The sequence below is a fragment of the Mandrillus leucophaeus genome, unplaced genomic scaffold, assembly GCF_000951045.1.
Source record: "Mandrillus leucophaeus isolate KB7577 unplaced genomic scaffold, Mleu.le_1.0 Scaffold892, whole genome shotgun sequence".
In the NCBI taxonomy this organism is placed as follows: domain Eukaryota; kingdom Metazoa; phylum Chordata; class Mammalia; order Primates; family Cercopithecidae; genus Mandrillus; species Mandrillus leucophaeus.
This window is the reverse complement of record NW_012109719.1, coordinates 680,766-706,035: the sequence shown is the minus strand read 5'-3', so window position 1 is coordinate 706,035 and position 25,270 is coordinate 680,766. Positions and strand designations below refer to the sequence as shown.

General features: G+C 38.3%; 1 protein-coding gene across 1 annotated transcript in view; it reads right to left on the bottom strand.

Moving 5' to 3' along the window:
* Window positions 1-17,507, bottom strand: part of PYROXD1 (pyridine nucleotide-disulphide oxidoreductase domain 1) — a 41,885-nt gene extending 24,378 nt beyond the window's left edge. Inside the window, exons 1-3 of the mRNA XM_011969476.1 lie at window positions 17,287-17,507; window positions 14,346-14,426; window positions 3,538-3,657 (exon numbers count right to left, since the gene is read on the bottom strand). Of these exons, the coding sequence (XP_011824866.1) occupies window positions 3,538-3,657; window positions 14,346-14,426; window positions 17,287-17,370 (285 nt within the window). The 5' untranslated portion in view covers window positions 17,371-17,507. The remainder of the gene's footprint in view (window positions 1-3,537; window positions 3,658-14,345; window positions 14,427-17,286) is intronic.
* Window positions 17,508-25,270: the final 7,763 nt, after the last annotated feature.

Below are 25,270 nucleotides of genomic sequence, written 5' to 3'. Positions count from 1 at the left end.
CAAAGTTTTACATTGAACTTCAGGGAATCCCATGTTGGTTGAAAAGGTATGTTGACCCCAGATTAAAAACAAAACTTCAAGACATTTTTTAATTAAGCTTTCTCATTACACCTGTGACAGGCCTTGATGAAGATTTCTGATCTCAAGGGAAGTTACTGTAAGACGACCTAGTAATTCTAACCATATCATACCTTCGTATCTATTATGAGTACAGAAACGCAGTGAGTGGTGCAAGAAGTTACGGTATATCTTCTTAATCTAAAAAGACTAGGAAGTGCTATTAAAAAAAAAGCAGTATTTATATTCTTAAGTAAAAATAATGACTTCACTAGCAAACAAAATGCTTTTGGGGTATACTTTAGTATAAGTAAAGAACATGATAATCTTCAATCCTAGCATATATTGGCTTTAAATTTATATTAATTTTTAATAAAATAAATGGGTCTAAAACTACATATCAGAGATCTAGTGCTTTTGTTCTTTAATACTGAATGAAAAACTACATATAAATAGTAGCCTTTAGAAAACATTTAAACATAACGCATGATACTACGAGAGATGTTCAACTTTGTTTGAATGATTTAAGTGCTCATGTTTGTGCCAATTATTTGATTTACAAACCTTGGCAAACTGTATCATAGCACTTAATAACCAACGAGACATTTATAACCCAAATTAACTCTTTAGTTGCAAAACAAACACATAAAACCAGTAATCCAGCATAAGCATAAGCCATATAGAAATTTTATACAAGTCTTCTTTCAGATAATCTCATTAGAATTCTATCTGACAAGAACAAAAGTTAATTATAGGCACTGACAAAACTTAAAAAATAATTTGCATTTAGCTGCTGTAAAAACAAACAGCACAAACACACACAAAAACTCTTTCCATACTGCTAAATTTTTGCCAGGAGATGTAGAAGTAAAACATACTATCTCTAATTCACTAAAATATGTAAAGGACACTTCTCTAGACGGAAGTGAGTGACAACTCTGCATCCTCGCCTCACCGGGAAACTACTGAAGTTCCTGGGGAAGCACAGTAGCGTTTCATATAAACAAGATGGATGGAGAGGGGCCAGCCGCAGTGACTCACACCTGTAATCCCAGCACTTTGAGAGGCCGAGACAGGCGTATCATGAGGTCAGAAGATCCAGACCATCCTGGCTAACACAGTGAAACCCCGTCTTTACTAAAAATACAAAAAATTAGCTGGGCGTGGTGGAGGACGCCTGTAGTCCCAGCTACTTGGGAGGCTGAGGCAGGAAAATGGCGTGAACCTGGGAGGCATAGCTTGCAGTAAGTTGAGATTGCACCACTGCACTCCAGCCTGGGCAACAAAACAAGACTCCGTCTTAAGAAAAAAAAAAAAATGGATGGAGAAGAGAAAACCTGTGGTGGCTGTTAAGGCCCTGATGCCAAGTATGTGAAATTGATATCATCTGATGACCATGAATTTATGGTAAAAAGGGAACATGCATTAACATCAGACACGATAAAAGCCATGAGTGGCCCAGGTCAGTTTGCTGAGAATGAAACCAATGAGGTCAATTTTAGAGAGATACCTTCACATGTGCTATCAAAAGTATGCATGTATTTTACATACAAAGTTCGCTACACTAACAGCGCCACCAAGTTCCCAAACTCCCAACTGCACCTGAAATATAGCACTAGAACTGCTGATGGCTGCGAACTTCTTAGATTGTTAAATAAAAGAAATTATAATAAACTGTTGAAAAAAAAAATGTAAAGGACAATGGATAAAAGAAGGCAGACATGCACTGCATGTGGGATATTTTTCAAATGGTAATGGGAGGCATTCTGATTCATTCAAATGCCCTAACACATAAATTCCCTCACAACACATTTAGCATATTGTGAGAGCCCACCTCAAATACAAAATAAATTGACAACGATATTACTTGGAATATGTAATACCACTGTAAGTATTAGAAACTTATCTGGTTTGGGGATTCAGATTTTTTCTTGTTTCCTGATAAAATTCAGTACTTTTACTTTTTTCTCTCAAATTACTTGTGTTTCAAATGTGGTATGTGTTTTATCCCTAAAGGAGATAAAACACATCTCTAATTTATGGGTTAGACCTCATAAATTAGAACTGCCTTATACAAACAACTACAAACCTACTTCTTATCTTGCCTAAAGCTCATCTGAGGATACTGTAAATCATCTAACTACATCCTTTCCTGAGACTGCCTTCTTCATTCTCATGCAAAGGATTACTGAGTCCTGCTGAATTTATAGTAGAAATCTCACTCAAATCTTGGATATTTTTTACAACTACATTGTCCCTGTCTCAGTTCAGGCCTTACATCATTTTTCAAATCAATTTTTTAAAAAATTGTTTATTCTTTTTGAGACAGAGTCTCACTCTGTTGCCCAGGCTGGAGTGCAGTGGCACAATCACAGCTAACTGCAGCCTTGAACTCCCAGGCTCAGGTGATCTTCCCACCTCGGTCTCCCAAGTAGCTGGGACCACAAGTGCACGCCACCATGCCTGATTAATTTTTTGTATGTTTTTTGTAGATATGGGTTTTTGCTATATTGCCCAGGCTAGAGTAGAACTTCTAGGCTAAAGCCATCCACCTGCCTTGGCCTCCCAAAGTGCTGGGATTATAGGTGTGAGCCTGTACATAATTTCCTGACCCTTTACATAATATTTGACTATCATAACCACCTTCTAATTCGGTTGGCTACTGGCCACTTGTTCATTCTCAACACTCCTATCAGATCCATCTTCCTTAGAAAAAAAAAAATCAATTTTATTATTGATGCCCCAGCTCTTAAAATCACCTTACAATTTCTCCCAAATATAAAACAAACTCAACTTCTTAGGGTATGACATTAAAAACCCTTCAGGATCTTATTTACTTAGCTTCTAGCCTTGATTGCCAATCTCCTTTACTTAACTATACCCTAATCCCTTTGACATCTCTATTCTTCATATTTCTTTTCCTTTCTTTGGGTCTTTGTACATTCAACCTCCTCTTCCTGAAATGCCCCTTTCCACCTGGCGAACTCTTAATTTCACTCATCTGTTAATACCCAGCTCAGTTTACTCTCTCTGTGAAGTCTTCCTAAATCCCTGATATCAGAGCTTTGATAGTATTTCAGTGACTGTGTTTTTTATATGACTGTGTTTTTTTATATCAATATAATTATTGTACGCATGTTCATATTCCCTTTGACACTGACAGTTCCTAGGAGCAGACACCTCGTATTATCCCTACTGCATCCCAGCACCTAATGCAGTAACCAGAACACAGTGGACACTTTATAAACATTAATGTAATTTGAAATGTGAAGACTAAAATCCCAAATCTAATTATATAATTCCAATAAACTTACAAAAACTGTATTTTTTCTAATAATCCTAGAAATCAATGTCACTAAACTTTACATATTAAAAACTTAAATGGTGGTGGTGGTGGTAGAGCTGGAGTGAAAAGAAGGCAGGCAAAACCTCATCAAGATTCAATAATGGAAAATGTTATTAAGAAAACAATTATCTTACGTGTTCTTCACTCTTCAGTTGCTTTACTCCAGATTCTATAACCTTAATGTTGGGAAAGCGTTTTTCTAACATAGTACTTGATTGTTCTTCAACATCAAATTCTTCCAATATTTTAGAAATCTGTACAGATCAAAGATATTAAAAATGTATATTTTTAAAGTATTTTCTTTCAAGAACTTAAATAATAAAAATACTTTGCTTTTATACACTATTTTGTGTTTGTAAAACAAAAAAGTTAGCCAACTGCACTATATAGAGTGGAAAGAGGACTAGATTCAGCATTTAGAGACTTAAATATTTGCTTGGCCGCTCCTGGGCAAGTCAGGTGTTATAAGCCATAGTTTCCCTGCTAATAAAATGAGAACTGACCTGTAAAATGAGGGGTAACACCACTTACATTTCTACAGTTTAGTCAAACAGCTTATTTATTTCCTTATCCTTCAAGCTTTCACTTTCTATTTACTAGCAGACCTTATGGTCATCTAGTCTTTGCACTCTTCCTTCCTGTTCTATAAAACCATCAGTATTCTTCTAGACTCACTATCCTTTCTGTCCAGTTAAAGTTCAGTTGTGAATCATTTCACCTTTTCCCTAAATCCTTCACTTCCTTGCTCTCTTATCCTAAACTGTTAACCTGAAAATCCCCAACCCTATAAATTATCTACTTGCTCTAGTCCTAAGCCCCGTTTGCTGCAGAAAGACCACACAGCCTTACAGATTGATATTCAACCTCAGCTGCTCCTTAAAAACTGCATGGAAATCTTACTGCATGGCCTTGACAGTTCTCAAACCTTTTGGTCTCGTGACCCCTCTACGGTCTTACAAATTATGTAAGAACCTACTTCTAGGATTATTTAAGGATCATATATTTGAAACCTTTAGAAGACTACTTGGTGCATGGTAAGCACTTAATAAATATGAATTATCAGTAGTAATCTTTTTTCTCCTTTAAAAATTATACAAGTCATGAATCATGCTCTTTGTAACACTAAACAAACAATACATAATAGAGAGTAAATGTTAAAGTCTCTCTTTATCCCTCTGCAAATCTCATCCATAATCCCTCAGGATAAGCACTAGTGACTTTTTGGTGTTATGTTCTATACTTTTAATCTCTGTATCTTATGTGCCTAGAACACTGGCTTATAATATAGGTACTCAATAAATCATAAAGATAATGCCATTTCCTACTGCTGTACACAGAATAGCTGATATTTGTATATTTGTTATTGGCACATTTAAGCTCTCAACCCTGTGAAGTAAGCAAGGAAAGTATTAATACTACAGGAGAAGCAGTTTACAGAGCTCTTCCAAGGCTACCTGACCAGTAAATAAGAGGCCTAGAAACCAAGTTTTTTCCTTCTATCGTGCATAACTTACAAAACTGGCAAAAACTGAATTCAAGTCTCACAACTCTTGGATTATTATACTGAATTAGGTCTTCTGGAAAGATAATTATGGGACCTAGCTATCCATCTTTCTCTTATGTATACAGTCTCAGCCTGTCATTAAATATGTACTTTTACCTTTTAAAGATTAATAGCTATAATTTTTCCTCTATTTCTCCCAAACTCCTTAATTCTTTGGCTATACCTAACTAGTAAGATATCATATGTATCTCTGCTTAGGTTATACAGGGACAACATGGTATATGCCACTAAACTACCCTTGGTCTTACAGGTTTACAATATGAGAAAATTATATTCCATTATCAGGATATTACAAGAAACATCGTATTAAATGAAGGGTTATGGTAGTAGTCTTCACTGAAGGGTGGGAAGAAAGACAGAACCTACGTTTTTTGCCATTTTATAAATTTTATTTTGCATAGGCTTTATAATATTTATAATTGTAGTTCTGTAGCTCACGCATATAACTTATTAGTATACATATATTGGGATGTCAAGGCAAAACGTTTTAACAGTTGAGCTACAGGATCAAAAAAGTTTGGAGATGGCTTTTCTATACTATGACCCCACTGTTCTTAGATTCCTATTATAATGTGAATATAAATTAATGGAATACAAAGTATTCCGAGATGCTTATTACATATCTGAAACACCAATTATCTGTAAGTATAAACTTGGCTTGGAAGTACTTTTCTGATTTGTAAACACACATACACACACCCCAACCATATTTATAAAAAATATCTACACGTATATTTGTATCCATTTTAGATTTGCAGAGCATCTTTCCTGGAAAATTTTTATTGGCAACTTTCTCAAAAGTAATTCTAAGTGGAAGGAAAATGGAGAAAAAGAATAGAAGACTAAAAATTCAGTATAATTCTGGGAGCTTTCGGTATTCTATGTGAATAATTCTCAACTCGAGGTTTTTTCAAATGACTGTCAAAAGAATATTTGTAATTTTAAACAATTAGAACACTCCAGAATGCATGGCGGTATTGTCATCAAGATGGCTAAGTAGGAGATAGCAGCCTTCATTCCCCCATTAAAAAAAAAACAACAAAACAAATACAGACAACTATTCACAAGCCAAAATAGCCCAAAGAGGGCTCAAGGGCCCATTAAACAATCTGCAGCAACACAGTGGAGCAAGAAAATGGAGAACAGCCACATCATAAGAATCAATAATGACCCTGGCACACCTGAGAAACCAGGAAATGGCTAGGAGCAAAGAAAGGCAGAGGCTATCAGTATCAGTCACATGGTGGGGAGCACTGTGGTCCATGGTGGCCTGCACTGCAGAGGAAACTGGCATTCCTTGCTACTGTGACGGATCCAACCACCATTCTGGCCAGGGAACCCCAGAGAGGGAGACATGGCGGCACAGCTTGTCTTCACAAAGAAGTGGCCAATGTCAAGATGCTTTGGGAAAGGAGTCACTTCATCTCTCAACCCCATAGTGTCCCAATCCCAATCCCACACATCAGACCCAGGGTCTATGGCCTGCACTGGGCCCACCTACATCTCAGACACCAGAGCCATCACCATAGTAAGCTAGTTTGCACTTTGGGCCCTGCAACCAAGCCTCACTGCACATGTCTGAAATCCAGGCACTGGCTCAGCCACAGTTGAAAGCAAGGCCCTTCCCTGACAATGAAGCTGCTATAACTTTGAGCACACCTGTGTTCCCATTCCTGGTTTCCCTGGCTGCTTCACAAGCATCCTCACCTCACATTCTATTACCAATACAGCAGTATGGGTACTTGCACTCTAGGCAACAATGTCATTACTGTCCCAGATCCCAGAGCTTTTGTTCCTCCATGTATGCCTGGGTTTTGGGTCTCAGCTCTATCACTGCTCCATAGGCACCACTTATCAGACACCAGTGCTGCTGCCACTGAACCTGAAGGCAGACTCAGTGCCACTTGGGATCCCCTAAGCCACAACTTCCTTGTGATTGGGAGACTCTTAGCCGCCACCGACAATGAAAACCCCAACAACCCTCACTACCACTGCAGACATCCAGAGTTGGATGCTGAGGATCCCTGCAATCTTCAACAATTAACTCAGCTGACAGAGCTGCATGGATCCTCACTGGTGCCAGTACTGCTACATCCTATCCAACAAGCAGCCCTCCCCATAGGGGAAGGTCTTTCCACAGCAAAACTAGCCCATACTTGTGAAAACAGTGAGTGTGTCATCAAATGTGCAAACATCAACATATGGCAACAAGAAACATGATAAACCAAGAAGCCATGCCACCAAAAGAACAGAAAGAAATGGCAACAAGAAACATGATAAACCACGAAGACATGCCACTAAAAGAACACACACACAAAAAACCACTGCCTGACAAAGAATTCAAAATAATTGTTTAAAGAAGCTGAAGGAACTTCAAGAAGTTACAAACAATTCAATTAAATCAGGAAAACAATAAGCAACCAAAACAAAAAATTTAAAAAGACAAGTTATTAAAAAATAAAGCAGAAATTCTGGCAATGAAAAATGCAATGGATGAAACAAACAAACAAAAAAATGCAACAGACTATGTCAACAAAAGAACTGATCACACAGAAGAAAAAATCCGTGAATCTAAAGACAGATTATTTGAAAATACACAGTCAAAAACGAAGAAGAAAAAAGAATGAAAAGAATGTAAAAATATGGAATTTAAAAGATGGCATGAAAGAAGCAAATCTTTGAGTTATAGGAGTTATAGAAGGAGAAGAGAGAGACAAAGGAGTAGAAAGTGTATTTAAAGAAATAACAATAAAAAACTTTCCGAATCTGGAGAAAGATATAAATATCCAGGAACCAGAAGGTCAAAAGTCTCTAATCAGATTCAATCCAAATAAGGCTACACCAAGACATATTATAATTAAACTGTCAAAAATCAAAAACAAGGAGAGGGCCATTACAGCAGAAAGAGAAAAGCAAATCACAATAAGAGAGTCTCCAAAAGGCTAACAGCAGATTTCTCAGGAGAAACCTTACAGGCCAGGACAAAATGAAAAAATAACATGATTTGGACATCTGTCCGTGCCAAATCTCATGTTGAAATGTAATCCCCAGTGTTGGAGGTGGGAGAATGCTAAATCACGGGAGCAGATGCCTCATGGCTTGATGCCGTCCTTGCGATAATGAGTTCTTGCGAGACTTGGTTGTTTATACATGTGTGGCACCTCCCCTCACACTCTCTCCTTTGCTCCTGCTCTCACCATGCGATACATCTACTCTCTTCGCCTTCCACCATGACTGTAAGCTTCCTGAGGCTTTATTAGAAGCTGAGCAGAATCCTGGCACCATGCTTCCCATACAGCATGTAGCACTATGAGCCAATTAAACCTCTATTCTCTATAAATCACCCAGCCTCAGGTATTTCTTTATAGCAATGCAAGAAAGGCCTAACACAAATCATATATTCAAAGTGCTGAAGGAACAAAAAACAAAACTGCCAACTAAAAATACAGTACTTGGCAAAGCTGTCCTTCAGAAATGAAAGTGAGATAAGGACTTTCACAGACAAATAAAAGCTGAGGGGGTTCTTCACCACCAGACTTGTCTTACAAGAAATGCTACAGGGAGTTTTTCAAACTGAAAGAAAAGGACACTAGTTAGTAACATGAAAACATGTGAAAATATAAAAATTAACTGGTAAAAGTAACTACACAGTCAAACTGAGAAAACTCTAAAACTGTAATGGTGGTGTGTAAGCCACTTATATATTTGGCTTACACAAAACTATTAAAGACGAAACTAATAAATATAACAAGAGCTTCAATAATTTAAGGGATATATAATATGAGGTAAATTGTGGTATCAAAAACATAAAATGTGGCAGAGGAGTAGCGTAAAAGTGTAGAGTTACTTTATGTGGTCATAGTTAAGTAGTTTTCAGCTTAAAATATCCATTATAGCCAGGCGCGGTGGCTCAAGCCTGTAATCCCAGCACTTTGGGAGGCCGAGACGGGTGGATCACGAGGTCAGGAGATCGAGACCATCCTGACTAACACAGGGAAACCCCGTCTCTACTAAAAAAAAAAAAACAAAAAACTAGCAGGGCGAGGGGGCGGACCTGTCTCTTATACACATCTAGATGTGTATAGCAAAACTAGCCCATACTTGTGAAAACAGTGAGTGTGTCATCAAATGTGCAAACATCAACATATGGCAACAAGAAACATGATAAACCAAGAAGCCATGCCACCAAAAGAACAGAAAGAAATGGCAACAAGAAACATGATAAACCAAGAAGACATGCCACTAAAAGAACACACACACAAAAAACCACTGCCTGACAAAGAATTCAAAATAATTGTTTAAAGAAGCTGAAGGAACTTCAAGAAGTTACAAACAATTCAATTAAATCAGGAAAACAATAAGCAACCAAAACAAAAAATTTAAAAAGACAAGTTATTAAAAAATAAAGCAGAAATTCTGGCAATGAAAAATGCAATGGATGAAACAAACAAACAAAAAAATGCAACAGACTATGTCAACAAAAGAACTGATCACACAGAAGAAAAAATCCGTGAATCTAAAGACAGATTATTTGAAAATACACAGTCAAAAACGAAGAAGAAAAAAGAATGAAAAGAATGTAAAAATATGGAATTTAAAAGATGGCATGAAAGAAGCAAATCTTTGAGTTATAGGAGTTATAGAAGGAGAAGAGAGAGACAAAGGAGTAGAAAGTGTATTTAAAGAAATAACAATAAAAAACTTTCCGAATCTGGAGAAAGATATAAATATCCAGGAACCAGAAGGTCAAAAGTCTCTAATCAGATTCAATCCAAATAAGGCTACACCAAGACATATTATAATTAAACTGTCAAAAATCAAAAACAAGGAGAGGGCCATTACAGCAGAAAGAGAAAAGCAAATCACAATAAGAGAGTCTCCAAAAGGCTAACAGCAGATTTCTCAGGAGAAACCTTACAGGCCAGGACAAAATGAAAAAATAACATGATTTGGACATCTGTCCGTGCCAAATCTCATGTTGAAATGTAATCCCCAGTGTTGGAGGTGGGAGAATGCTAAATCACGGGAGCAGATGCCTCATGGCTTGATGCCGTCCTTGCGATAATGAGTTCTTGCGAGACTTGGTTGTTTATACATGTGTGGCACCTCCCCTCACACTCTCTCCTTTGCTCCTGCTCTCACCATGCGATACATCTACTCTCTTCGCCTTCCACCATGACTGTAAGCTTCCTGAGGCTTTATTAGAAGCTGAGCAGAATCCTGGCACCATGCTTCCCATACAGCATGTAGCACTATGAGCCAATTAAACCTCTATTCTCTATAAATCACCCAGCCTCAGGTATTTCTTTATAGCAATGCAAGAAAGGCCTAACACAAATCATATATTCAAAGTGCTGAAGGAACAAAAAACAAAACTGCCAACTAAAAATACAGTACTTGGCAAAGCTGTCCTTCAGAAATGAAAGTGAGATAAGGACTTTCACAGACAAATAAAAGCTGAGGGGGTTCTTCACCACCAGACTTGTCTTACAAGAAATGCTACAGGGAGTTTTTCAAACTGAAAGAAAAGGACACTAGTTAGTAACATGAAAACATGTGAAAATATAAAAATTAACTGGTAAAAGTAACTACACAGTCAAACTGAGAAAACTCTAAAACTGTAATGGTGGTGTGTAAGCCACTTATATATTTGGCTTACACAAAACTATTAAAGACGAAACTAATAAATATAACAAGAGCTTCAATAATTTAAGGGATATATAATATGAGGTAAATTGTGGTATCAAAAACATAAAATGTGGCAGAGGAGTAGCGTAAAAGTGTAGAGTTACTTTATGTGGTCATAGTTAAGTAGTTTTCAGCTTAAAATATCCATTATAGCCAGGCGCGGTGGCTCAAGCCTGTAATCCCAGCACTTTGGGAGGCCGAGACGGGTGGATCACGAGGTCAGGAGATCGAGACCATCCTGACTAACACAGGGAAACCCCGTCTCTACTAAAAAATACCAAAAAAAAAAAACTAGCAGGGCGAGGTGGCGGATGCCTGTAGTCCCAGCTACTCAGGAGGCTGAGGCAGGAGAGTGGTGTAAACCCGGGAGGAGGAGCTTGCAGTAAGCTGATCTCTGGCCACTGCACTCCAGCCCTAGCGACAGAGTGAGACTCCGTCTCAAAAAAAAAAAAAATCCGTTATAATTGTTTTACATAAGCCTTATGATAACCACAAATCAAAAACATACACTAAATACAAAAAGATTAAGGAATCCAAGCTACCACTAGAGAAATGCTAAAGGGAGCTCTTCAAACTGAAAGGAAAGGATACCAATTAGTAATTAGGTATTCAAGTAGGATACCAATAATTTAATTAGAAGGAAGACAGGAAGAAAGAAAAAAGGAATATAGATTTGCAAAACAACTAGAAAACAATTAACAAAAAAAGGCAGCAGTAAGTCTTTACCTATCAACAATTACCTTGACTATCAATGGACTAATTCTCAAGTGAAAGAAACAGTGGTTGAATGAATAAACAAACAAGATCTAACTACATGTTACCTACAAGAAATTTACTTCACCTGTAAAGACACACAGGAAAAGGAAAAGGAGAGAAAAAGATATTTCACGCAAAGAGAAAACAAGAGAGTGGATGTAACTGTACCAGATAAAATAACCATTTGTAAAAAACTGTAAAATGAAACAAAAAAGGTCATTACAAAATGGTAAAGAGAACAATTCATTATGAAGATATAACAACTGTAAATATATATGCACCTAACATCAGAGCACCTAAATAATAAAGCAAATATTAACTGATATGAAGAGAGACACAGATTGCAGTATAAAAAGAGTAGGAGTGGCTGGGCACGGTGGCTCACACCTGTAATCCCAGCACTTTCAGAGGCCAAGGGATGCGGATCACTTGAGGTCAGGAGTTCAAGACCACCCTGGCCAACATGGTGAAACCCCACCTCTAACAAAAATACAAAAAAAAATTAGCTAGGCATGGTGGCACACACCTGTAGTCCCAGCAACTCGAGAGGCTGAGGCAGGAGAATCACTTGAATCTGGGAGATGGAGGTTGCAGTAAGCCAAGATTGCACCACTGCACTCCAGCCTTGGTGACACAGCGAGACTCTGTCTCAAAAAATAAAAGAGTAGGGAATTTCAGTACCCCACTTTCAACAATGAAAAGATTATTGGAAATAAAACACTGGATGTGAACTAATGGATTTAACAGATACATACAGAATATTTCACTTAGCAGCAGAGTACACATCCTCTTCAAGCGCACATGGAACATTCGATAAATCACAATAGGTCACAAAACAAGTCTTAACAAATACAAGGATGAAATCATATCAAGCACGTTTTCCCTACCACAATTATATAAAACTAGAAATTAGTAACAGGAGAAATTTCAGAAAATTCACAAATATTTAGAAATTAAACAACATTCTCCTAAAGAACCAGCGGGTCAAGAAAGAATTTTTTTAATTAAAAATATCTTGAAACTAATTAAAATGAAGACACAACATACCAAAACTTACAAGATTCAGCAAAAGCAGTTCTAAGAGCAAAGTTTACAGCAATAATCACTTATATCAAAAAAGAAAGATACCAAGTAAACAACTTAAGGTTACATCTCAAGGAACTAGAAAACTAAGAACAAACTAAGCTCAAAATTAAAGAAAAGAAGGAAACAAAGAGCAGAGCAGAAATAAATGAAGTAGAGACTAGAAAAACAATAGAAAAGATCGACAAAACAAAAAGATGTTATTTTGAAAATACAAAAAAATTGAGAAACCTTTAGCTAGACTGAAAAAGAGACAAGACTCAAGTAAATAAAATCAGAAATGAAAGAGGACACTTTACAACTGATACAACATAAATACAAAGGATCATAAGAGACTATTAGGAATAATTATATTCCAACAAATTGGACAACCTAGAAGAAGTGGATACATACCTACATACAGCCTACCAAGATTAAACCACAAAGAAACAGAAAATCTGAACAGATCAGTAATAAGTAAGGGGATTAAATTAGCAATAAAAAGTCTTCCATCAAAGAAAAACCCAGGACCTGATGACTTCACTGTTGAATTCTGTCAAACATTTAAAGAACTAATACCTAGCTTTCTGAAACTCTTCCAAAAAATTGAAGAGGAGGGAAAATTTCCAAACTCATTTTATGAGGCTAGCATTACCCAATACAAAAGCCAGGTAAGGATACTACAAGAAAAAAAATTACAGGTCAATATCCCTGATGCACATAGATGCAAAAGTCTTTAACAAAATACTAACATACTGATTTCAACAACATATTAAAAGTAATCAATTCGCCAGGTGTGGTGGCTCACACTTGTAATCCCAACACTTTGGGAGGCCGAGGCGGGCGGATCGTGAGGTCAGGAGATCGAGACCATCCTGGCTAGTATGGTGAAACCCCATCTCTGCTAAAAAATACAAAAAAGCGGGCGGATCGTGAGGTCAGGAGATCGAGACCATCCTGGCTAGTATGGTGAAACCCCATCTCTGCTAAAAAATACAAAAAAGCGGGCGGATCGTGAGGTCAGGAGATCGAGACCATCCTGGCTAGTATGGTGAAACCCCATCTCTGCTAAAAAATACAAAAAAGTAGCCGGGCGTCGTGGTGGTCGCCTGTAGTCCCAGCTGCTCAGGAGGCTGAGGCAGGAGAGTGGTGTAAACCTGGGAGGCAGAGCTTGCAATGAGTCAAGATTGCGCCACTGGACTCCAGCTTGGGCAACAGAGCGAGACTCCGTCTCAAAAAAGAAACAAAAACAAAAACAAAAAACAAAACAATAACAACAATAAAATACAAATCATCAATTCGCCATAATCAAGGGGGATTTATTCAGGGATGCAAACATGGCTTAAAATATGCAAATCAGTAAATGTGATATACCACATTAACAGAACAAAGGACAAAAATCATGACCATCTCTACAGATACAGAAAAAAAATTTAACAAAATTAAACATCTTTTCATAATAAAAGCCCAACAACTAGGTATAGAAGGAATGTACCTCAACATAAAAATGGTCATACACAAGCCTATAGCTAATACTATATTGAATGGTGAAAAGCTGAGAGCTTTTCCAAGATCAAGAACAACACAAGGATGCCCACTCTTCAACACTTCCATTCAACATAGTACTAAAGTCCTAGCTAGAGTAATTAAATTAGGTAAGAGAAAGAAATAGAAGGCATCAAAATTGGAAAGATTTTAAATAGCTTGACTTAGCCATTCCACAATGTATACATATATCAAAACATCATGTTGTACAACATATAATTGTACTTGTCAATTTTTAAGAAAGAAAAAAATAGTTACCTTAATGCTATGCAAGTTAAATTGCAATTTTTTCAAATTAATATTAAGAAGTTATACAAAGGTTCTTACCTGCTTGAAATTCGTAACTGCTTTAATAACGGGAGAAGCTGTTATCAAGAGAATATCTTCTGATGGAAACTGAGTAGCCAACTTATTTTTAAAAAGAGAGAAAAAAAATTAGGACGAATTAAGTACTGGCATATATGGTTTGGGGTTGAGGATGATGCAACTTTAATAATGTAATTAATCTAGAAAATTAAAAACTCACTGCTTCTCATCTAAAGGTCTCCATTATCTCCTGTCATGTCCTTATCTACAGGGCAATGGTAAATAATGGTAAACTCTGATACTGATAAAATAATATATTTACAGCAAACACTAACAAAGAACTGCTGAACAAGAAAAGTGATATAAAGAAGTATCCTTTATGGCCAGGCACGGTGGCTCACCCTGTAATCCCAGCACTTTGGGAGGCCAAGGTGGGCGGATCACGAGGTCAGGAGATCGAGACCATCCTGGTTAACACAGTGAAACCCCGTCTCTACTAAAAAAATATAAAAAATTAGCCAGGCGTGGTAGCGGACGCCTGTAGTCCCAGCTACTCGGGAGGCTGAGGCAGGAGAATGGCGTAAACCCGGGAGGCGGAGCTTGCAGTGAGCCGAGATCACGCCACTGCACTCCAGCCTGGGCAACACAGCAAGACTCTCCGTCTCAAAAAAAAAGAAAAAAAAAAAGAAGTATCCTTTATTTACTTCAACTATTTTGTATACCAATTTAGAGTTATAATGCAGAGAATTAGAATAAACTATTTTCCTAACTAACAGTTAAACCAACTTATATTTATCTTAAAATAATATTTCATTTGTCTTCAATGGGATGAAATCAAAGCAAACCCTCAATATTAAACACTTAGAATATTGGTCTGACTTTCCCCAATGCTTCAGCACTCCTATTCTGCCTCTTCCAGTCAGTACATATTGTGGGATGATAAAGCCATTTTAACAATAGCTTCAACAAAATTTAGAGGTATAACTTGTTAATGTTTCATTATTTTCCTTTAGCTATAATCTCTTTCTTCACTCTGTGCCTGAAAGCATTTTCTTATCTCAAAGTCTGGTTCCTCCACACCACCCCCCTCAATAATCTGGCTTCTATTCCTACTACATCACTAAAACAGCATGTTTGAGGTATCTATGAATCCTTAAAATCCAAGGGATTATTTCTTTTCTTTTCTTTTCTTGTTTTTAATGGAGACGGGATCTTGCCATGTTGCCCGGCCTGGCTTCAAACTCCTGGCCTCATGCAATCCTCTCACCTTGGTCTCCCAAAGTTCTGAAATTACAACTGTGAGCTATCGTGCCCAACACCCATGGGATTCTTCTTAGTCTCATTCTATTTGAACTTTCTATATTTGGCAATATTATTACTCTCTCCATCTTTCTTTCCTTCGTATATTCTGTAATTTATCTCCCTGTTTCCATTGCTAGATGAGGTCCTCGAAACTTCTTTATACTACTCAAATCACCTTCAAATTGGCTCCCCAGTTTCACGTATAAACCAGCTGCCTCTGCCACAAATACATTGTAACTAATCATCTTTCAAACCTTTTCACACGATCAAGTTACTCCACCGCTCAAAAACATCTGACTACTTGTAAATTCTTCTTAAGTTCTTAGCATGATTTGTAAGATTCCTTATGATCTATGCTTTAAGCTTTACTGCTCGCTGATGATCCATGCTTTTCCACTGGAGATGACATTCTTTTCTTGAATACTTGAACTTTCACTCATTCTCTCAAAATGAGATTTTAAAAATACCTCCTTCGATTAAAAAAAATTCCTCTTCCCTAATTCACTCCCTACCTACTCCACAGGCACCCCTAAGATAACCGTTGATATCTCTTGCATAGACATACAACATTGTCTCTTCCACTAGGCTGTGGGTCCCTAGTATGGTATACCATGCTGTTCACGGTTGAACACTCAGCCCTTAAATACGGTGCCTGCATCATATATGCTTACTTAGTGAATACATGAAAAATACGCATCCAATAATGAAAACACTTCAGTTTCTTGTACTATTTCTTATGACTTCAGCGATTGCTCATGTTTATATCAACAAAATAATCTAGAACTTTTTGGAATACACACATGTATATGAATATATACGGTCTGGCTATTCAGTATCAACAGGAAAGCATGCCCTACAGGCACATAATCCTTCCTGATTGTTTTATAAAACATTACTAGAAATGAAAGTATCTTCTATCGTGGGAGTTCGAAGTATAGAAAACTTACGTATGGGATTCTTTATTAATTAGTTAAGGTGCACTAAAGACTTGGCAACTATCTGGAAACTAAACTCAGTCACCTATGACAATTAACAAAGGGGGCTGAGGGCCGGGCGCTGTGGCTCAGGCCTGCACTTTGTTAGGCGGAAGCAGGCAGACTGCTTGAGCCCAGGAGTTCGAGACCAGCCTGGCCAACATGGTGAAAACTCTTCTCTACTAAAAATACAAACATTAGCCGGACGTGGTGGCGGGCGCCTGTAATCCCAGCTACTTGCGAGGCTGACGCAAGAGAAGAATCGCTTGAACCCGGGAGGCAAAGGTTGCATTAAGCCAAGATCGCACCACTGCACTCCAGGCTGGGCGACAGAGTAAGACTCCGTCTCAAATAAAAAGAAAAAAAAAAAAAGACGCCTGAATTTTTTGTGTAAATACGAAGTCCTCATGTCTGCTCTGATATTACAAGGATCTGAGCACAGATCTGCCAGCTTTGGTTTCTCGGCAATAATTTGCCTCCCACTCCTCCCTGCGCCTGAGAGAAAGCTAGTGAGGCCATACGAGGACCACCAAGCAGTTTCTAAAATCTGGGAGCAATAAGTGCGAAAAGCGCGCAGCAAAAGAGGAACCCGGAAGAAGAAAAAGGGAGGGGGTAGGAGGAAAGCCTTCAGCGCTACCGGCTTTGGGGTAGGGGAAAGAGGCGGAACCGCCTGAGCACCGCCCTACCTGCTCCGCACAAGTGACGCCCGCGATGCCGCCGCCGACCACCACGAATTTCCCTGCATTCGCGGGAGGGCGCGCTGCCTCCATGCTGCCGGACTCCCAGTGGTTTACTGAATATCGCGGCGGAGCAGCTGGACTTTGGACTCCAGGAGAGGAAGCAGCCAAGAAGCGGTCACTTCCGGTGCCTTATCCACGGAATCCGACCTACGGGTGCTCGGGAGCTCACACTTAGTCTTCTCGAGTGCCTGCTGCCGGCTGCGTTTCGAAGCGACGAATTGTCTCGTGATTTTCAGAGCTTTGCGTTAGTATTACTACACCTGAATGTAGTTATTCCATAAAAATTTGACAAAGAGAAGACCAAAAAATAAAAAAGTAAAGAAGATGGGTTGCCCAAAGAAGTTTGATAAATTACATATCTAAAGATACACCAGTATTCTCAAGGGACAAAGCTTTCATATAATAGATGAATTGGTATGAAGTTCTCATTATTTGTGCCTGAGAGAAATTAGAGGCGCAGATCTCATGCTCTTATTGGCAGAAGGAGCCCCACTTATTGGCAGAATGTCTTATTGGCAGAATGACGGCCCCACTTCTGTCATTTTTGTAGATGAAGAAACTGAGTCTTCTGAAAACCACTTCATTGCCACCGTTCACCTAACAATCCAAGATTTTTGTCTGTGGAAGCACAAAAATTCTTCATGACAAGGCAAAACAATACTACTGAATTGTTCTCTAACAAATTGTCTTTTACATTTACAACGTTGACCTCAGCTAAAGTTTCCAGTAATAATGTACAGTTGCTTTCCATTTTGTCAAAACAAATGAACATTTCTTACATTTCCAATCAATAGCAGCATGTTTGAAAGTTGAACGAAACACTCCCAGTCTCCGTTTTATTGTGAATTTTTTTCGTGGTGGTCAATTGTTTTTAAGAAATTGCTAAATTATTTCTAACTGTTTTCACTATATTATTCACTATTCATATTATTTTACTATTGGTAATGGTAAGGTACTATTGTAATGGTAAGGTATTATCTCCCAAATGGCTCACTCTAAAACTAGTAATTACCAGTGTCCCTTTAATTCTTTAAACACTGAGAATAACCATTATATATGAACAGGAAAGCCTACCACGTATCTAATTACAGATATTTACTGATACCCATAAAAATCATTGTTCTTTGATTTACCAAGTTAAATGGTAAGCGGTTTAATAAACGTGTCTAATTCCTGTTACTAGTATAGCAGCCAAACAAAGCATTCATTTCTAGGAGGAGGAAATACATTCCTTAAGCCCATTTAGATCTAATCTTGCTTCACCTTATTTTCACATTATCTCCCTCACACTGTGGTCCATTCAGGCCACACTACACTTTCAGATCCCAGGATATGCCAATTTCTTTCTGAGCATTTGCACATACCTTTTTCCTAACTACTTTCCCCTAGCTAACTCATCGACCTTTGGTTTCATCAAGCCATTGCTTCCTCTAAGATACTTTATCTAACATCCTCAAGACAACTAGGTGTCCTCTCTGTGTGTTCCTGTAGCACCTTGTCATCCTCTAAATTTAGACTTATCCCACTTTTTTGTAAATTCTTACTGCCTGACCCCACCACCACCATAAACTCCTTACTTAATCTCAGGGATTATTTTTGTCTCCCTTTGTATCTCCAATGTTTAGTAGGTAGTATATATTCAACAAAAATGTGCTGAATGAAGTAGAAAGTTGGTGCAGTATGAAACTGCCTTGAAGTCCTTCTAAAGACTTCTAGATTCATTGTTCAGGGTCAAGATCCTCCTGTATATTGTGAAAGGGGTTTCCTCTTTACGGAATTCAGTCGGAAGGAAGAACAGAGTGGAATTTAAGCTCCCAGGGGAAATGGAGGGAGATCATTGTCTATGGGAGGGGAAGCAAAGTAGCAGGAGCCTCCTCAAATGTAAAGGAGTAATGACTCCACACTCTCCTTTTTTGTTCCACTTTTGAAGGCTGGCTTTTTGTCAAGGTGGTGTAGGGATAAGACCTACCTGCCTGCCACACTGGCATGAATATCCAACTTTTAGAAATGTCTAAGAGTTAAAGAACTTTCAGTACATCTCACCTTAATGTTGATTAAATTAGATACATATACTGGATGTAGGGTGGGTTAAAAGTAAGATATAGGTAACTTGAAACATGTTATCCACAGGGAGGGCAGCAATAGGTACAGGTTAGGGGAAGGGCAACTGCAAAGAAAACTGGGCACCTACAAATAAGGGAGGCCCAATGCCAAGAAGCAACAGAGAAGCAGAAAAGACAGAACTTCAGATCCCTTTTAGCTCTGGTCAGCAAGCTTAGGAGTGAAGAGCATATCAACCTGGTGACTGTTTCTGAGGAGTCAAAGAAATACCAGTGTGTTGCTAAATATTATGGTGTATGTTTATGGGTGGAAAAGAATAGCAGGACTGGAGTTGGCAAAGAAAGGTTCAGAGAAGAAGTGGAACTTACACTGAACCTCAAAGGCCAATAGCATTTGGATAGGTTCAGAAGAAGATGTGGCAAGTCATGTAGGAAATATCCCAAGAACCAAAGGCTTAGTAGCAGGAATGAGCATGGGAAATACAGGAGATGGTTAAAAGGGAAGAAAGAAAGAAAAGTGGTTGGGGAGTTCAAGACTCATCTGGAAAAACTGAAGGAGATAAAGCTATCTTCTTCTATTTCCCTCCATAGTGTTCTTACATCTGACTCCCATACCTGCCTAATCTCTTGAAGGCCATTCCCAACTTTTAAACTACCATCAAAATCTAGTTTTCCATTCTTCTTCAAGTTGATATCAGAAATGTCTAGAATAGGAGTATTGAGGTTAATTTTGAACTGCAAAAATTGGGAATGAATAATGACACTTCATAGAGCAGTTAAAGATTAATAGCTTTTGAGTCAGATGACCTAGATTCAAATGTGGCACCAGAATTTCTTTGTTGTGTGACTATTCAGTGAAGTATTTACCTCATCTGATCCCTAGTTTCCTCATTGGCAAGGTGGGTATAAGATATACTTTGTAGAGTTGCTTTGATACATATGTGAGGCGACATATTTAAACTTCCTAGCACAGTGCGTGCCTCTTAGTAGGATTAATGGTTGTCTGCCTGTGCCCTGTTGAATAGACTATGTTTCTCTGTCTAAAGGATTTTATCTATGGTCATAACCTTGACAAACCTATTATGCTTTTAACTCCCAGATGTCTATGTCTCATGTAATCTACTCTGAATCTTCAAGTCTGAAATTTCTGAAGCATCTTGGATATCTTCTCATTGTTATCTTGGTTTTTGCCAATTCACTGTGAATACAGCCTGGATTCATTTTGCCCTCGAAACGTCTTCTTTGTTTTTCGTAGTTCATGTAACTGATTTACTGAACAAGCTGAACTATATAGGGAAGAAATTAAAGCAAACATTTTTAATTCTCGATAATTTTTCTGTGAATGTATTTTTCTCCTCTAAATTAAATGCTTATTAATTTAGCTTATCTGATCATTCTCAGGTAATAAAAAGTCTGGTACTACGTGTTATCAAAACTCCAGACACACATCCAATTAAAGCCTCACCTAACTACAGGCAACCCTAAATGATTTATTGTTGCTTTCTTGCTCCAGCTCTTCTCCTAACTAAGAGCTTTTAACTTACCCTATAATATTTAGCAACGCACTGGTATTTCTTTGACTCCTCAGAAACAGTCACCAGGTTGATATGCTCTTCACTCCTAAGCTTGCTGACCAGAGATAAAGGGATCTGAAGTTCTGTCTTTTCTGCTTCCCTGCTGTTTCTTAGTTAGGGGCTTTAAAATTGGAGGGTGGGTAAGGAGTAAGGAAAGGAAAGAGCCTCCCTGTTGTTCCTGTATGAGCACAGATGTGCAAACCTACCCCCAAAGGCTGAGGGAGCTGAGAGGCCAAAGAAAAGCTGACAAATCCAGTTTCTTAGAAAGAGATATTTAATAGGGACGTGCAAACAGAAATGATGATTCTGTTAAAGTGGATCCCCACATCTGCCCTCCAGAAAATATGTAAGGTTTTAGGATAAAACATGTACAGCTGATCTTATCTCAGACTTTCTTGCAAAACTCATGAATACTAGGGAGTCTAGATAAGAATCTTACCGAGGTAATTATCTATGCTACATGCTTTGTTTCTTTTGAAGGGTTATCTATGCTATGGGCATTGTTTAAGAACCTTGCTGCAGAATACCTTAGTAGACAGGAATCAAACATCAGTCATCATGGCCGTGGTGTCACTCTTGCTATACCACAGGCTGTCTTCCTGTATCTATGAATCAGTGGTGTGGTACAACTGTGAATCTGTGAGAGCTGATTGTTAAAATCTTAGGATTTGTGTGAGTTGATTGTTAGCACAGCTATTGTTAAACACTAAACTGTATAAACATAATCACATAAATTATATTAAGACAAGGGTAATAAGTATTCAAAACTCATTATTTCCTAACTCTTTTGCTATTATCTCTACTCTTGAGGTTATTTACATCTATTGTATCTATAGGTAAAAATATAATGGTGGGCTGCTGCACATTTCTTCCTACTGCCTCATTCAGTGATGTCATGTTGATAGCTTGAAATTGGCCATAATGGGAGTATTTACACCATGGAAAATGGCAGATTATACAAATCAGAGTTTGATTTATTTTATTGTTGGTTTTTTAGACTTAAAAAAGTGGTGGACAATAGCAGTGACATGGAATCAACCCAAATGCCCATCAATGATAGATGGGATAAGGACAATGTGGTACATATATACCATGGAATAGTAAGCAGCCATAAAAAGGAATCAAATTATGTCCTTTGCAGGGACATGGATGGATCTGGAGGCCATTATCCTTAGAAAGCTAACACAGGAACAGAAAAACAAATACCGTATGTTCTCACTTATAAGTGGAAGCCAAATAATGAGAACAGCATGGACACATAGAGGAAAGCAACACACATGGGGCCTATCTGAGGGTGGAGGTGGAAGGAGGGAGAGGATCAGGAAAAATAATTAACGGATACTGGGCTTAATACCTGGGTGATGAAATAATCAGTACAACGAACTCCCATGACTCATATTTATCTATGTAACAAATCTTCACATAGATGGAGTCTCATTTTTAAAGACATAACATAGATGGAGACTCCTTTTTAAAAAGTGATGGAGAGAATATTAATAATGAAATTAAAAGTGTGTCGTGTCTGTTGTGGTAGATTGTAGTACACTGTGAATAGCACAAAAAATTGAAGAAATTCTTTTGTCAGAGAGCTGCTATTCAATTTAGCAAAGAACTCACTAATATCAGACAAACAAGTGGAATTGTGACCTATAGTTCCTTTGTTTCACTTCCATCTTACTAGTTAATGTAAATAGAAAAGTCAAGCAACATTCAAACTACACTCATCAATTGCTGTTATAGTTTGGGTAGTACAAGGATTCAGCAAAAATCAATGAAAGGATTCTGTGAGAATCAGTTGACTCTATGGAATTTGCATAAAGAGTATTGTATATTATTATTTGTAAAATATTTGCTATGCACCTTTCAATAAAATTTATAATAAACCTACGTATACATACATACACACACATATATTTATACATGCAGTTTTTTGAGACAGCCAGTCGTTAAACATTTGCCGGCACAAACATTAGTTATAATCTAGCATTGCTGTTTTCTTGGTGTGGCTGATTCCAAATGTTGATTCTTTCTCTGCTGGGGTTTTTTATGGGCACATCAGAATCTCAATATCACTGGGGATTTCTCACCTACAGTTTCTGGGCCATTCCTTGTCCAGATTCAGTCCCTTTTCAGATGACACAGGGTCCACAATGGGCTTCTGGAAAACTCACTCATCCTTTGTCCCCAGTAGACCCTGAAAGTGCACACCAAACTAACAGAGCACCTCTCTTCTCCTCTGCTGTCAGAATGTCTAGCTAGCCACACCTCCTTGTCTTCAGTGGAATGAGGTATCAGTTTCTGCATCACTCAGACTCCAGGGGCTACCTGTAAAGCTCTCTAAATGGTTCCCTTAACATCCTACTCACTGCAGACAGGGAATTGGTGGTGGTGGGGTGAAACACTTTCCCTTTCCCTTCCCCATATGCTTCGTGAGCATGTTGGAGCAGGGAGTGAATGTGATGGACTAATGCTGGCAGAACTAGTTTTACAGTCTTTTAGCATGTGTTGCCTATGTGGTCTAGTGCCTTGTGTTAAAGGCATTGGGCAATTTGGTGCCTATCACATTGTTTTAAGTTTTTGCAGCTGAATTAACCAGAGAAATCACATTTAACCCCATGATACACCATGTTTGTTTTATAAATATTAAACTTATACCATCTAGAAAACCGAATGCATTTCTTACACTATATTCCCTCAACTTCAAAGTATAGTTTCCCAATTCCTACCAATTCTCAAGTGATTCTCAGTTCCCTCATTTCAGTTTTGAATGTAACTGCACTATTTTTGGTCTTCTTCTCCCACTTAGACTATTAAAATGAGTTCCTGATTGGTCTTTCTTCCTCCATTCACTGTCTTTAAACTTATCCTCCATGCTGCCATCAGAGTTATCTTATAAAAGGGAGATGTGGTTCCTCTGCCTTTCTACCACTTCTGCTTCTGAAACATTCCCAGTTCCCTGAATGCATCAAGAATTCTTGTCTCAGGTAGGGCTTGGTGGCTCACGCCTGTAATCCCAGGATTTTGAGAGGCTGAGGTGGACAGATTGCCTGAGCCCAGTTCAAGACCAGCCTGGGCCATGTGACCAAACCTCATCTCTACAAAAAATACAAAAATTAGCTGGGTGTGGTGGCAAGCACCTGTGGTCCTAGCTACTCCAGAGGCTGAGGTAGAAGGACCACCTGGGCCCGGGGAGGTTGAGGCTGCAGTGAGCCTTGATCGTACCAGTGTTCTCCAGCCTGAGAGAAAGGGTGAGATCCTGTCTCAAAAAAAAAAAAAAAAGAATTTTGATTTCCTTCATTACAGGCTTTCTTGCTCTGCCTATGGAAATCTATGGGTCTAAGAATGGCAAGCTCAGATGCTACCCACCACTCTCAGGGAGAAATGGCCAAATCTGTAGTACTTTACTGCATTGAGCAGTGTTTCTTATGTTAAGTTGGTGTGTCCTTATTGGGCTTCTTTGAGAAAAGGGAATGCATTTTATTCACCTTTGATTTTCTTGCTTATGCCCCTAATCCCAGAATTTAGCACAGCTATTTAAGTAATATATATTCAATAAATGTTTTTAAGGCTTTATCATTAGCATAGTAAGCACAATCTTATAAAGACTCAGGCTTCATAGTATGGCTGAATCTACGATTGTGAAATATGAATTTGCCTTATGAGATACTGCTGTTCCTTTTTCAATAGCTTGATATGATATTTTGAGACCAGGTTGCTCTCTGTTGTTCTAGGTAGATAAACGTTACAGTCACCCCACAGTATCAGGAAGGAACTCACAGTATCAGGAAGGAACCTCTATCCAAAATTTGATTTGGATGTGAAGATTACTGATCACACACACACACACACCCCATGAGGGAATGAAAAGGCTTATTACTTACATAATGAGGCTTTCTGGGGAGAATAGGACAGGATTATAAGCTGGTACAAAAAAGGCTTGGAGAGCAGAGAAAGGTGACAGGCCCTGTTTTTAATGAGATTAGGTGATCGAGCTGGGGTGAGAGTTCTGGCACATACAGACCAGGCCTTGTATGGCTTGAAAAATCCCATTGGCACCAAGGGAGGGGCATACTGAAACTTCTCAGCCTGCCCAGATGTGGGGCAGCAAGGGACAGGGGAATCGCGAGGCTTGAAAACTTCCAGCAGTCAAACATCAACAATGGAATCAAGCTCTTTATTACAATAAGAGGCTTTCCTCCTGGGTTTCCAATGCTGTTTGATAGATTTATAAAATTTCTAAGCTCTTCACAAGTGGTACCGTGGAGCTTGATATTTCAATTTAAGTTTCAAACCATG